At 41.7% G+C, this 14,923-nt stretch overlaps 1 protein-coding gene across 1 annotated transcript in view; it reads right to left on the bottom strand.

Annotated features, from left to right (window-relative positions):
- KIZ (kizuna centrosomal protein) overlaps positions 1-14,600 on the bottom strand; it is a 130,899-nt gene extending 116,299 nt beyond the window's left edge. Inside the window, exons 1-2 of the mRNA XM_058563332.1 lie at positions 14,497-14,600; positions 7,731-7,793 (exon numbers count right to left, since the gene is read on the bottom strand). Coding sequence (XP_058419315.1) covers positions 7,731-7,793; positions 14,497-14,585 — 152 coding nt within the window. The 5' untranslated portion in view covers positions 14,586-14,600. The remainder of the gene's footprint in view (positions 1-7,730; positions 7,794-14,496) is intronic.
- Positions 14,601-14,923: the final 323 nt, after the last annotated feature.

Raw genomic sequence — 14,923 nt, 5'->3', positions numbered from 1 at the left:
TGGGACTGTCTTCTTGAGTTCTCTTTCTGTTAGTTCGTTATTAGAGGATAGAAATGCAACTGATTTTTGTGAGTTGATTTTGTAGCCTGCAATTCTGCTGTAGCTGTTGATTATTTCTAATAGTTTTCTGATGGATTCTTTAGAGTTTTCTATATATAAAATCATGTCATCTGCAAACAGCGAGAGTTTCACTTCTTCGTTGCCTATTTGGATTCTTCTTATTCCTTTTTCTTGCCTAATTGCTCTGGCCAACACCTCCAGTACTATGTTGAATAAGAGTGGCAAGAGTGGGCACACTTGTCTTGTTTCTGTTCTCAGAGGGATGGCTTTCAGTTTTTCCCCATTGAGTATGATGTTGACTGTGGCTTTGTCATATATGACCTTTATTATGTTGAGGTACTTTCCTCTATACCCATTTTATTGAGAGTTTTTATCATAAATGGATGTTGGATCTTGTCAAAAGCCTTCTGTGCATCTATTGAGATGATCATATGGTTTTTATTCCTCGTTTTGTTAATGTGATGTATCACATTGATTGATTTGTGGATGCTGAAGCATCCCTGTGTCCCTGGTATTGATCATGGTGTATGATCCTTTTAATGTATCGCTGTATTCAGTTTGCCAATATTTTGTTGAGGATTTTTGCATCTATGTTCATCAGCGATATTGGCTTGTAATTTTCTTTCTTTGTATTGTCCTTGTCTGGCTTTGGTATCAGGGTGATGTTGGCCTCACAGAATGTGTTAGGAAGTGTTCCACCTTCCTCTATTTTTTGGAATAGTTTGAGAAGGATAGGTATTAAGTCTTCTTTGAATGTTTGGTAAAATTCTCCAGAGAAACCATCTGGTCCTGGACTTTTATTTTTTGGGAGGTTTTTGATTACTGTTTCAATCTCTTTACTTATGATTGGTCTATTCAGGCTCTCTATTTCTTCTTGATTCAGTTTTGGAAGGTTGTATGAGTCTAGGAATTTATCCATTTCTTCTAGATTGCCCAATTTGTTGGCATATAGTTTTTCATATATTCTCTTATAATCCTTTGTATTTCTGTGGTATCCCTTGTAACATCTCCTCTTTCATTTCTAATTTTATTTATTTGAGCCTTCTCTCTTTTTTTCATAATGAGTCTGGCTAAGAGTTTGTCAATTTTATTTATCTTCTCAAAGAACCAGCTCTTTGTTTCATTGATCTTTTCTACTGTTTTCTTTTGGTTTCAATTTCATTTATTTCTGCTCTGATTTTTATTATTTCCCTCCTTCCGCTGATTTGGGGCTTTGTGTGTTCTTTTTCTAATTCTGTTAGGTGTAGTTTAAGATTGCTTATTTGAGATTTTTCTTGTTTGTAAAGGTCGGCCTGTATTGCTATGAATTTCCATCTCAGGACTGCTTTTGCTGCATTCCATATTGGTATGGTGTATTTTCATTTGTTGCCAGGTATTTTTTTATTTCTCCTTTAATTCCTCCAATGACCATTGGTTGTTCAGTAGCTTGTTATTTAGTTTCCACATCTTTGTCATGTCCCCAGTATTTTTCTTGTAGTTGATTTCTAGTTTCATAGCATTATGGTCAGAAAAGATGCTTATTATGATTTCAATCTTCTTAAATTTATGGAGGCTTGCCTTGTTTCCCAACATATGGTCTATTCTCGAGAATGTTCCATGAGCACTTGAGAAGACTGTGTATTCTGCTGTGTTTGGATGGAGTGCTCTCTATAGATCTATTAAGTCCATCTGGTCTAGTTTTTCATTTAAGTCTACTATTTCCTATTGACTTTCTGTCTGGATGACCTATCCATCGATGTAAGTGGGGTGTTAAGGTCCCCTACTATTATTGTGTTGTTGTTAATATCCCTTTGAGGTTTGTTAATAGTTGCTGTATGTATTTTGGTGTTCCTCTGTTGGGGGAATATATATTTATAAGTGACATGCCTTCTTGGTGGAGTGACTCTTTTATCATTATATATTGCCCCTCTTTGTCTCTCATTACCTGTTTTATCTTGAAGTCTACTTTGTCTGATATAAGTATGGCAACAGCTGCTTTCTTTTATTTGCCATTAGGTTCGAGTATCATCTTCCATCCCTTCACTCGGAGCCCGTATTTGTCTTTAGAGCTGAGATGTGTTTCCTGGAGGCAGCATATTGTTGGGTCTTGTTTTTTAATCCATCCCGCCACTCTGTATCTTTTGATTGGAGAATTCAATCTATTTACATTTAGAGTTATTATTGATATATCAGGGCTTAATGCTACTATTTTATCACCTATTTTCCTGTTCTTCTGCATTTCCTTTGTTTCCCGTCCTGTGCGTTTTGGAATACCAATTCAGTTTGGTAGTTCTCTATGATGGTTTTCTTAGTTTTCTCTTTATTTATCATACATGTCTGTGTTCTGATTATTTGCTTAGTAGTTACCATGAGGTTTGTATAAAAAATCGCATAGATGAGATAGTCCATTTTCTGATAGCCTCTTATTTCCTTAGACTAAGTCAATTCCATCCGTTTCCTCTTCCCCTTCTAAGTTATTATTGTCCCAACTTATTCCATCTTGTGTTATGGTTTGTGGTTAAAATGACAAGATTATATTTATTTTTGGTGTTTTCCTTCCCTTTATCTTTGCTGTTATAATTAAGTATTTGCTAAACTGTTCTGATAGAGAGCTTCAATTTTTCTGATTTTGTTTACCTATTTTTCTCCTTGCCCACGGATTTGTATCCCCTCCTTTTTTTTTTCAGGTATGAGGGCCTTCTTGAGCATTTCTTGTAGTGGGGGTCTTGTGGCAATGAACTCTCTTAGCTTTTGTTTATCTGGGAAAGTTTTTATTTCTCCATCATATCTGAAGGATATTTTTGCTGGATATTCTTGGCTGAAAGTTTTTGTCTTTCAGAATTTTGAATGTATCATTCCACTCTCTCCTAGCCTGTAGAGTTTCTGCTGTGAAATCCACTGAGAGCCTGATAGGAGTTCCTTTGTACCTTATTCTCTTCTGCCTTGCTGCCCTTAATATTTTTTCTTTGTCATTGACTTTTGCCAGCTTTACTATTACATGCCTTGGAGAGGTTTGGAAAAACTTCAAACTTCCCCAGGTTTGGACAGTTCTCAGTTATTATTTCTTTGAACAAGCTCTCTGCTCCTTTTTCCCCTCTCTTCTCCTTCTCGAATACCTATAATCCTTATGTTGCATTTCCTAAATGAGTTGGATATTTCTTGCAGAATTTCTTCTCTTTTTTTTAGTCTTAGTTCTGTCTTCTCCTCCATCTGGAGCATTTCTGCATTCCTATCCTCTAGATTTCTAATTCTATCCTCCATATTGTCAGCTCTGTTCTTTAAAGATTCCAGACTTTTCTTTATCTCCTCCATTGTGTTTTTCATCTCCAACATTTCTGATTGGCTTTCTTTATAGTTTCAATCACTTTTGTGAAGAAGTCCCTCATTTCATTGAACTGTCTATCTGTATTTTCTTGCAACTCATAGAGCTTTTTTATGATAGCTATTTTGTGTTTTGTTTTTCTTTTGAGGAAGATTGGCCCTGAGCTAACATCCGTTGCCATCTTCCTCTTTTTCTTTTTTATCGCCAAAGCCCCAGTACACAGTCATATATCCTAGTTGTAGGTCCTTCTAGTTCTTCTATGTGGGATGCAGCCTCATCACGTCTTGAGGAGTGGTGAGTAGGTCCGCACCCAGGATACCTACTGGCGAACCCTGGGCCGCCAAAGCAGAATGTGTGAACTTAACGGCTACTCCACTGGGCCAGCCCCCATGATAGCTATTTTGAATTCTCTGTCATTTAGATTATAGGTTTCTGTGCCTTCAGGATTGATTTCTGGGCGCTTGTCACTTTCCTTCTGGTCTGGATATTTAATATATTTTTTCACACTGTTTGACGGTGTGGATTTGTGTCTCTGCATGATAGTATCTGGTTGCAGCTTCCACCTGCCACCACTGGGTGGGGGTCAAGAGCTGTATATTCTGAGCCCTCCGTGATCCATGGATACTTTGGCCAACCAGCTGTGCTGGAGCACTGGACAGGGGGAGGGATGCTTTCTTTTGCCTGCCCAATCCCAGGGGCTTCTCGCTCTTCCTTTCCTATCTGCTCTCCTGGGGTGCTAGCTTGATGAAGATACCCCTCAACAGTTCAGTCACCTCTGTGTGGGGGTTTCCCATGGGCTGTGAGCGAACTTGGAGAATCACAGTTTTCCCACAGAGGGCCGCCTCTCCCCCTCTCTCTGCAAGCCATGCGGTCCCGAGGTCACTGCCATTGGGGAGCAAGAGGAGCTCTCCTTACCTCCTTCCACTTCCTCCGGGGGGGTGTCCAGCACCTCCACGTTCAGATATATAGCTGGGTGGGTCTCTCAGATGTCTTTTGTGTTGTGTGAGTGTCCTCTTTTGGTATATGAATGTCCTTTTTGTTGTATCTTAGTGGGGAGAGTCTAAGGGGAGAGCTTGCTCCATCATGATGTTGACGTCACCTCCCAAATATTTTATAAATATATGGACTGTAACTTTACTCAAATTGTGAAAGAACCTTTAGAGACTGTCATCAAAAGTGTAATGCTGGATAGCTCAAGTTGTGCAGCCCATTCTTCTCAAAGAACCAACACTGCTAATTCTAGCTCTTTCTCCTTCACAAGTATTTAAATCATAAAAGAGTACCCGGTATGTAGCATTTCTACTGTTGGCTCAATAAATTATTCAACATTCTTTTAGCAAGAAAAAATAAGTTAAATACCACAAAAATGTTCACCCTCAAAACACAAATTTGCAAAGATACTGGAGACGTCCAAAATTAACCAACAGGCTACCCCTGGGCCAATAATTTTTAAAAACTTCCTTACCATGCTAATACTGTGCTTTAATCTTGGTTGGCTGTCCCCATTTTTCCTTCTGAACAAAAAACCTGAGACTGGTTTTACTGCTGCCCATATCTGCCATTTTCAACACAAGCAACAGTAATGGAGGAAGACCCAAATGTACTATCTTTCACATGCAGGCACTTGGTAAAGCTGCCAGGGGTTGCCAGTGTCCACCTGGAATAGGTACAATAGTAACCATGCCTTCTCCATCCAAATTCTAGTTTCATTCTTGCCTCCACAATAACCTTCAAAGCTGACCACATAAGCAACTCATCCACGCATCCGTGCAATCATTCATATATTCAGGGCTCTGAATATGAATATGAAAGCCACTCAGCTAGGGTCAACAGGGAAAACAATCAGGTAAGTACAATACACTGTGATGAATGCTATGAGGGAAACTGCAAGGGACCCTGACAGACTGGGCACCCTAACCTAGCAGAAGGACTCAAGGAGGATTTCACAGTGGAAATTACTTTTCAGCTAAGACCTGAAGGATGGGTAAGAGTTAACCCAAAATTGGGGGAAGCAAGAGTAAAAAGACGAGGGGAAAACATTCAGGCAGGGGAACTAGCATGTTAGAAGGCTCAAAGGTAATAAATAAGAATAACGATGATATTGACAAAAATAGTAATGAATAATAAATTATTGACTCTCTGGGTCAGACACTGCTTTAAGGTTCTATATGTATTAACTCATTAAGTTCTCATAAATATCCTTATCCCCATTTGACAGATGAAGAACTGGATGCACAGAAAGTTGAAGTAATCATCCCAAGGTCATAGGGCGAAGAGGTGGTGGGACTTGGACTGAACTGAGGCGCCTGAAGACAGAGCCTATCTGCTTACACTGTGCTACAAAAGATCTGGTCATGCTTCAGAAACTGGAATTTTGGTCCATGAAGAATTTTAGGGGGAGGCTGGCAAGGGTGGTGATGATGAAAATTAAACAGGGGCAGATAATGGAGGGTCTGGTAAGCCCCTGTACCAGACACCTCTCATGCCCTCCTCACATCCTCCTGGCCCACCTTGTCTTCTACCAGCCACAGCTGCAGCAACCTGCTGTATGCAGTGAACCTGGCAGCACCTGCCTCAGGTGCATCAGGTGCTACCAGGGCTGCAGCACGGAAAGCCTGGATGTGAGGAGTTAACACCTCCTGGGACAGCCCTGACCAACAGGGGTCAGGAACCAGTAGGTAAACAGCCCCCTCTTCCTTGCCTTCAGTGGACACTTGTGGGGAGAAGAGGGGCAGCCTACATGGCTCCTCTGAAAACCTGGAGGGATGGAACCCTAGGTTCCCACAGCAGTGATCAGCTCCTACTTCATTCTGCCCAGCCCTCCTCTTCAGTTTTATGTGACTACTTCCTAAAAATTACCACCTACACGCAAACCCTCCTCTCACACTCTGCCTTCCGTGGGGAACCAGATTGAAACAGCCATGTTAGACAGTTTAGATTTTATCCTTCGGGCAGTCAAAGACAGCATATTTTTGGCAAATCATACCTTCTCTCTTCCAGGAAGCAACAAGAGGCTGAGCGAGGGGAACAAACTCAGCAAAATGATGGCTTGGTAAAGGTTCCCATTCTTCTCTCACCTCACCTCTCCCACCACCATTACACCAGGAAGCCACCCAAGAATAGGGTGCAGGAAAAGTCTATACCCTGTCTTCTGCTCCTTTAGCCAGAGGCTAGAAAAATGGCAGCTGCCCTGGACTCCTTCAGACTGGGGCCCACTTCTGAGGCCATGGCATCTACAACACTGCTACTTCTTCCACCATCTCACTGGCTCTTCTTGTCTCCTCTAGAGCTACTAGACACATTTGGCTACCTGATTGGTACCTTTGGAAGTACACTAAATCTTAAAACCAAAGAATAAGCTTGAAGATGAGGAAATAAATGGAATAGATAGATGATTTGGTTTTAAAATATTCTTGGCTTCTCTCTCTTCTGGATGAGATGTTTTCATTTCTCACTCATATTATGATGTAAATAAATCACAGATTAAATGCTATAATAGCCAGAAATTTTTCATATGAACAATATTGGAGGTAACACCATATATCTGGCTTAAGGATGAAGTTCAGTTTCTATAAAATAGAATTAAAAATATTAACATTTTGCTCTTAATACTAGATTAAGTAACATAAAAAGGATAACATGTATATTATCCACTGCTCATAGTAATTTTAACTGTCATTATCATATATCCATGAATAAGTGAGACACCATGTAACCCTGCCTACAACAGTTTATTGAAAGGCCAGCTAGCAATTATGCCTTAATCAATACACAGGCTCAAGGTGTTTAAATTGTGGCCAAAAAGAAAGAAAGACTATAAGGCGTCTTTTTTTTTTTTTTCAAATTTTCTTCTTTAAATTTAATTAAGTAATTAATTAATTTTTATCCCCAAAGCCCCAGTACATAGTTGTATATCCTAGTTGTAGGTCCTTCTAGTTCTTCTATGTGGGACGCTGCCTCAGCACGGCTTAATGAGCCATGCGTAGGTAGGTCTGCACCCAGGATCTGAACCAGCAAACCCCGGGCTGCTGCAGCGGAGCACGGAAACTCAACCACTACGCCACTGGGCCGGCCTATAATCCATCTTATTCTTAAGACATTTAAGTAAAATAGATTCCTGAGATAACACAAATACTGAATGATGAAAATAAGATAATTTTTATCATATACTAATTTTAACCAAATTTATTCTTACATTTGACAGTGATTATATTAAATTGCAATGTTTAGGTGAAACTACTACACATTAGAAATAAGAGAATGGTAAAAGTACTGTAACTATGGTATTTGTAACATATATTAGGGTTAAATTTTTATTGACTAACATATGCAAATTGGTTTAAAAACTGTTACCGCTGTCCTTTCTTACCTGCATATATCAGATTGATTATATTCATAAAGTTTCTTTTCCAGGTCCAATCTCTTCTTTTCACTATAATACAGAAAGAAAATGTTTTATGAATAATTACACTGATAAGTAATAGGCTGCTGGATTTAGAACATGATCTCCTTTGAAATCACACCTTTGTAAGAATGCTTCTCTGGCCTCTCTAAGAAGCAGAAAATGCCAGCTGCGTTTGAAACTCAAGACAAAAATACTTAGCAGTCATCACGGAAGTCTAAAAAGCAAAAAGGACACTGAAATGAAGCAAAAACAAGATTCTCAAAGTAAATGGGGAAATGCAGTAAGAAAAGGCTGGGAAGCAGGTTCAATCACTCAGCAAGTATTTCTTGAGTGCCATGATGAGCCAGGGACTGTTCTAGGTCTGGAGACTAATCCGGTGTACACCAACCAAAGCCCCTGCCCTCAGGCAGCTGACATTCTAGGGGGAAGGAGAGACAATAAACAAGATAAATATGTAAAATATGATATGGCCAGACTTCTCTGAGATGGTGACAGTTGAACGATGGGGATCCCACCAGGTCTGGACACAATGCCTCCACAAATCCACCCTAGATTGAAGACTGGTGGCTTGCTCTGTTCCCAACTAGACAAGCCTGGGCAGAGCCAAGTAACTGAGTTAGGAAGAGGTCTCTGAAAAGTAGACCTGCCCTCACTCACATTTAATGAAGACTAGGCCCCCTAACACTATTACTTCAAATTTGGGGGGATTTCTTTTTACAACTTTGTAACATCGCCGTGATTTGTCACTGACTGCTATCCTGTGATGATCAGGTGAGTGCTGGCAGTCAGCTAGAGGACAGAGCTTACCCTGCACACCCAGCCTGGGCAAGAGGTAGGGGAAACTGGGCAGTAGGGGTGGTAGCAGCCAAAACCAAGGGGCTAGGGGTAAAACTGCTAAATGAGAAGCCATCTCAGTCCCAAAAAGAGTCCTTGGGAAGTTTAACCACAGAGGGCCCCGCTCAACCACCACCAAAGTACCAGCTTCAATCCCATCTAACTGAAGCCAAACTGCGAATCTAAGTTAACAATAACTAAAGGCCGAAAGAGAAATCACATAATGTCTGAGAGAAAAATGCTAAAGAAAAGACTGAATCAACGACAAGGAGTCCAACAGAAGGTGAGCCTAGCTTGGCCCCCTGAGGGACAGGGGCTGAGCCCACATTCCATTTGTGAGCTCTTAATTATTAGTTTCTGTTTTCCTTCAGAGAAAAAAAAAAAGCCCAAAAGTTACTCTGTTAGCTAAATTATAGGTTAAGTAAATTTCTTTGCTTAGCATAATCTAGAATGGAAACCATCATTTAACCAAAATTCTTTTAATGGGAAAATGGGGTCCAAAATCCAAACACTGAATCTTTGCTTGGGGAATAATCTCTTCCTCAGTTGGGGTATGCCTACGTTAAAAAAAAAAAAGGAAAAATAATTAAAAGAAAAAAAATTACAGAAACACAAATTTTTAATCTAATAGCTCCACACAGATCTTTATTTTCTCATTAAGAAGACTGAACTCAGAAGTGAAAGAAACACGGTATAATTGCTTCCATGTTAGAAATTTTTATTTGTCACTTTCCTCCCTTCTAAGGTTCAGTGATCAATAGGATACTTAGTTCATGAAAAATGAATGTCCGGATAGAGTGAGCAATTCGTCCCTAAATTATGAGACAGACCCTTAAAGGCATCTATGACCTTGTGCCTCTGATGTCATGCTTTACTTCTGTGGAATTTCTGCCAAGAAAGCATGACTGGAATCTGGTCATGAAGAAACATCAGATGGACCCAGCTTGAGGCTCACTCTCCAGAATGAAAGCTGTACTCTATGAAACTGTCAGGAACATGAAAGGCAGGGAAAGACTGAGGAATAGGTACAGATGGGGAGAGACTGAAGAGACATGGCAAATGGGTTCACAGGTGGACTCCTGGACCAGACGATAAAAAAGACAGTGCTGGGACAGTTGGTGAAATTTGACTGGGGTCTGTGGATTGGTATATCAGCATTGATTTCCTGACTGGGAGAGTTATATGGTGATCACAGAGAGAGCATCCTTGCTTTTTGGAACTATACACTGGAGTGCTTAGGAGTGATGGGGCATCATATCTGCAGTTCTCAAATGGTTCAGAAAAGATTAATAATTTTAGATAGAAAGAGAAAGAGAAAATATAACAAAATGTTAAGAGTTGAGGAATCTGGGTGAGGGAAATATTAGAGGTCTTTGTCCTCTACTTGCAACTTTTCTGTAAGCTTGAACTCATTTCAAAATAATTGTAACAATTTACCTCTGACTTCTAGTGAAGAAGGACTACAGTCTCTTTGGGAATCCACCACCTCACAAGCAGCAAGTTCTTTTTAATAAAGAACATAAAACTTCTTTGTTCTTGCTCTATCTCCAGTAGGGACAGACTGGTCAAACTTCTTCTCTAGCATGACACTTCCTACACTGAAAAACCACAAACACCTCTTGGCCTTCTATTCCAGGCAAAATGATGCTAATCTCATTCACTCTTCATCACAGGCCCATTTTCTAACCTCATCATCCATGCAGCAGTGCCTGTGAGTGCTGTCTTTCATATGTTTTAAATTTAAGACTTAAAACAAGATATCTACCCCAATAAAAAGCCAGAGAAAGGATTATTGGGAGGATCATCTTGCAATTCCTACAGATTAAATCTCTGTTTCAGAATCTTTGGAACATCCAGCCCAGGGATATGTACCCACTGCCAATGGTTTCAGGCACCTGCACCCCTCACTTGGACCTTTCGAAGTTTTACACAGCTGGGTGGTCCTTAAAGTGTAGCATGTGGTTTAGTTTCCTCCTTTTAAGCCACCTGTTATTCAGTTTTTGTATCAATATCATCTTCAGCTTTACTCAACTAATACCTCAGCATCAATTTCTGGACCTTTACGATATCTCACCCTGAATCAATATTGCTATTGAAAACACTGGGGCTGGTTAATGGGCCTTTTAAACAGATGTTTTTATATAATTGTAAGTGTCAACTCCACTTACATGTTTCTACCACACTTGTGGCACTATATGCACTGTACAGAGTCATTCCATCAGGCTCTTGTAGATTCAACGACCTTCCCACAATGCAAAGAAAACACTGATACAAAAAGGAAAAAATTCAGAATATAAAATTATATCTATGTGTGACTACAGCTAAGACAATCTGGGCTAGAAACACACCAAGTACAAGGGAAAAGCCCAGTTATTAGACCAGCTAACATTGCAATCACCCACCTCTAACAGGGCTGAGAAAGGGCAGGTTGTTTTTCTCTCTCACTCCCAGGAAATCTGTGGACTGATAAAGCAGCTGTGACTACCCAAGGTCGTAGCCTGTAAATTTCTGGAGCTTTAGGAGACAATGGTCCTTGTGGTCAGCGGGATTGGTTAAGAAAAACAGGTACATTCAAACACTCAAATAGGATACAGACAATGATATTCATTATTTGTTGCTTCACAAAACTACAGCTTTCAACTTTTTTACTTTGAGGCTCTTTATTTACTAGAGAAAAAAAAATCTGTGGCCTTACTTTACATATTAGTCAAGGCCTCTCATTTCTGTGAAGAACCAAGGTTCAGAGAGGCTGAACGACCTGCTCAAGGTCACACAACAGTTCACAGACTGGAACCCAGGTTTCCATGTTTCTACTGCACTTTTCTGTGTATCCAAAATTATTCGCCTCTGTACTTATCAACTATGCATTAGAGTTAGTTATGGACTTTTAAAATGAAAAATGAGTACACACAGCAACAGATCTGTACTGACTTAAAAATAAAACCAACCTCCAAAGGCAGAACCATGAATAGGCTATAAAATTTGACTCAAATTCCTTATATAATTTCAACAGCCTCACCTTGCTTAATAGTTAAAGCATTAAGTGTTAAACATTAAGTAATAATCATTACACAGTTATTATACCATAAGGACTATAAACAGCCAGGTGTTCCTAGCACAGGAAGCAAAAATGATAACTTACAATTAACTTAGTTCAAAAAGAATGCCATTTGAACCAGCGACATTTTAAAATTTAGAACTTGGGCTAAGAGATACAAATAACTAAAGGCCTGGGGTAACTAAGCTACTATTCTAACAGAACAGAGTCAAAAAGCAGTTAAAAAAAAAAAAAAAAAAAACTCAAAAAACGAACACACACAGTACAGAGAACAGATTGGTGGTTACCAGAGCGGAAGACGAGTGTGGGGAGGGTGAAAGGGGTAAAGCAGGACATGTGTACAGTGACGGATGGAAACTAGACTTTGGGTGGTGAACACGATGGACTCTATACAGAAGTCGAAATATAATGATGTACACCTGAAATTTATATAATGTTACAAACCAACGTGACCTCAATAAAAATAAATTAGTAAAATGTAAAGAAAAAAAATTACACCCACACCCAGAGGTGAATTTGTTTTATTATTTGTTTGTTTGCTTTTTAACTTGGAGCTGGACTTCAGTATAAGATTTCACTTTGGGGATGGGACAATAGCTTAAATTGGTTTGAATCTATAAACCAAACTTTAGTTTTTCAAAATGGTTAAGGAACCTTGGAGCAGAATTGAAATTTTAAAATTTATTTTAGGGGCCGGCCTGGTGGCGCAAGCAGTTAAATGTGCGCGCCCCGCTGCGGCGGCCCGGGGTTCATGGGTTCGGATCCCGGACGCGCACCGACGCACTGCTTGTCAAGCCATGCTGTGGCGGCGTCCCATATAAAGTGGAGGAAGATGGGCACGGATGTTAGCCCAGGGCCAGTCTTCCTCAGCAAAAAGAGGAGGATTGGCAGATGTTAGCTCAGGGCTGATCTTCACACACACACACACACAAAATTATTTTATTACTCTTATTGTTCTTCCCCTTGGTGATTTCTTTTAATGTATTTAATCTTATATAATGGCTTTTTTGTGTGTGTGTGAGGAAGATCAGCCCTGAGCTAACATCTATGCTAATCCTCCTCTTTTTGCTGAGGAAGACTGGCTCTGAGCTAACATCTATTGCCAATCCTCCTCCTTTTTTTTTTCTCCCCAAAGCCCCAGTAGATAGTTGTATGTCATAGCTGCGCATCCTTCTAGTTGCTGTATGTGGGACGTGGCCTCAGCACAGCCAGAGAAGTGGTGTGTCGGTGCACCCCCCCCCCGGAATCCGAACCCGGGCCGCCAGTAGCAGAGGGCACGCACTTAACCGCTAAGCCATGGGGCTGGCCCCAATGGTTTCATTTTAAACACAACATAACAAACAACATTAAAGAAACTGGGTTTTTTTCTTTAAAAAAAAAGCACTTTAAGTGTACTGATGCACAGAGCAATGTCTTGTCTTTTAATTATCAAGTATACGCAGACACAATATCATCTTTGAAATATCACACTGTCCACTCTTCCTGGTTGACTGGAACATGGTCATTATTTAGTGGCAATGTGTGGCTAGTGTTCTATACAAGACATTTACACCTCTTGGACGTTAGCTGGTTGACGTGGGATTTCTTCCATTCCTTGAACAAACATATATCAAGTCCCTCCTCCACCTAAGGTACTCTATTATCAGCTAAAGCTTCAGCTAGATATGGTTTCTGAGCTCCTAGAATTCTCCATCTAGGCAGGGAGCAAGTCACTCAAGCCACTATCTAGAGTCCTTTAAGAATGCCGAGGTTGCATAAGTTAGGGAACAGGCTGATCAATACTTGGTGCAGGGAAGGCACTGAAGGAAGCAATTTTTCAAAAGCTGGAGTTGAGGAGGTTCCTGGGGTGGGTGAGCGGCGGTATGTCAGAAAGAAAATAGGATGTAGAAAAAGATTAAAGAGTAAAATACGGTGAGGACAATTCAGGAGGACTGTTGTAGACGCTCCATAAATATTTGACAAAAATTAAATGTAGCATAAAACCAATATAATTCCTTTTCAAAACCACTTACTTCTGCCTTTACCTTACACGTAACTATTGTTGTCATTTTAGCATTGTTACACACACACAGCTCTCTTCACTAAAATGATTTTGCAACTTTAACACTCATTAAACCTTTTGTTTATCAAGAGATCCAAACATCTATTTCCTTTCTTGTCAACTAATGAGATTTCCAACACCAATTAATTTAGCAGCTAAATAATAGTTCCAACAACTTATCTTTTATGTGGTTATTTATAGCAAAGTGCTTTATAATTTTCTTTCTTTATGTGCTCTTAGATCTAGCTGTCTTCAGCGGTTCTCATCTTCCACGTCTTAATCAAGGTATCATGAATACTCCAGAAGCTGGACTTCTCTGTCTGCAAATTTCATCCCTTCGTTGGAACTATGGCCCTCAAAAAGTCTCCCGCATTTAAATAGGGCATATGTTTGACAAACACACACACACTCTCCTGCCTGCGTTCCTGGACCTGTCACCACTGATGCAGTGCAGCTGTCAGGGTGGGATGACAATTTGAAGAGACTGCGGAGGGGGCGTGTAGAAAGGAACTAGAGAAATTCACGAGGCTTGACTGAGAGTGACAGGCAGGAGAACTCCTACTCCCACTTCCGGGCAAATTCAGTGACGCGGCCGCGTCCTCCAGCGGGAGATCTCCAACGCGGGGGTCTCTCCGGTAAACTCTGTCCTCCAGGCCCCAGTGGGAGCTTGGGGGCCGTCGCGGGCGGACCCAGGCCCAGGGGACCCACGGGCGGGGCGAGTGGGAAGGACAGAGGGCAGGGCACCAGCCGACCCTCGGCGCCGGCCGATTCCCGCCCCCGCCTCGGGTAGGCCGTACCTGTCCCGCAGCCCGCGCTGGAGGCGGCCCAGCCTCTCATAGTAGTCGGGGCTCGCCAGGGGCGCGGACCGTGCGGGTGCCTGGGGCATGCCGCCGCCGCCACGCTCGCCCCGCGCCGCTTCGGGCCAGCGCGCGGAGGGGAGGGGCGGGTTGTCGGGGGCGACGGCCCCACCATGCACCGCGGGTGAACATGGCGCCCCGACGCTGTGCAGGGGGCGGGGCGGGGCGCCGTGAATGGGCGGGGTAGACGGCCGTGGAGGGGCGGGGCCCGTGGAGGGGCGGGGCGGAGGCGGGGTGTCGTGGGAGAGGTTGACGGCCGCCTTGGGGGGAGCCGGCCCAGGCTGCACGCTGCGGGATGGGCAGGGGTCCTTGGGGGTTGGGTGCCCAGGGCTCTCTGCCGGAGACTGGCGTCTTCCTTCTCCCTAAC

Source organism: Diceros bicornis, chromosome 19, assembly GCF_020826845.1.
Source record: "Diceros bicornis minor isolate mBicDic1 chromosome 19, mDicBic1.mat.cur, whole genome shotgun sequence".
NCBI lineage: Eukaryota > Metazoa > Chordata > Mammalia > Perissodactyla > Rhinocerotidae > Diceros > Diceros bicornis.
Note: the sequence above shows the minus strand (reverse complement) of the source record. Positions and strands in the feature narration are given on the sequence as shown.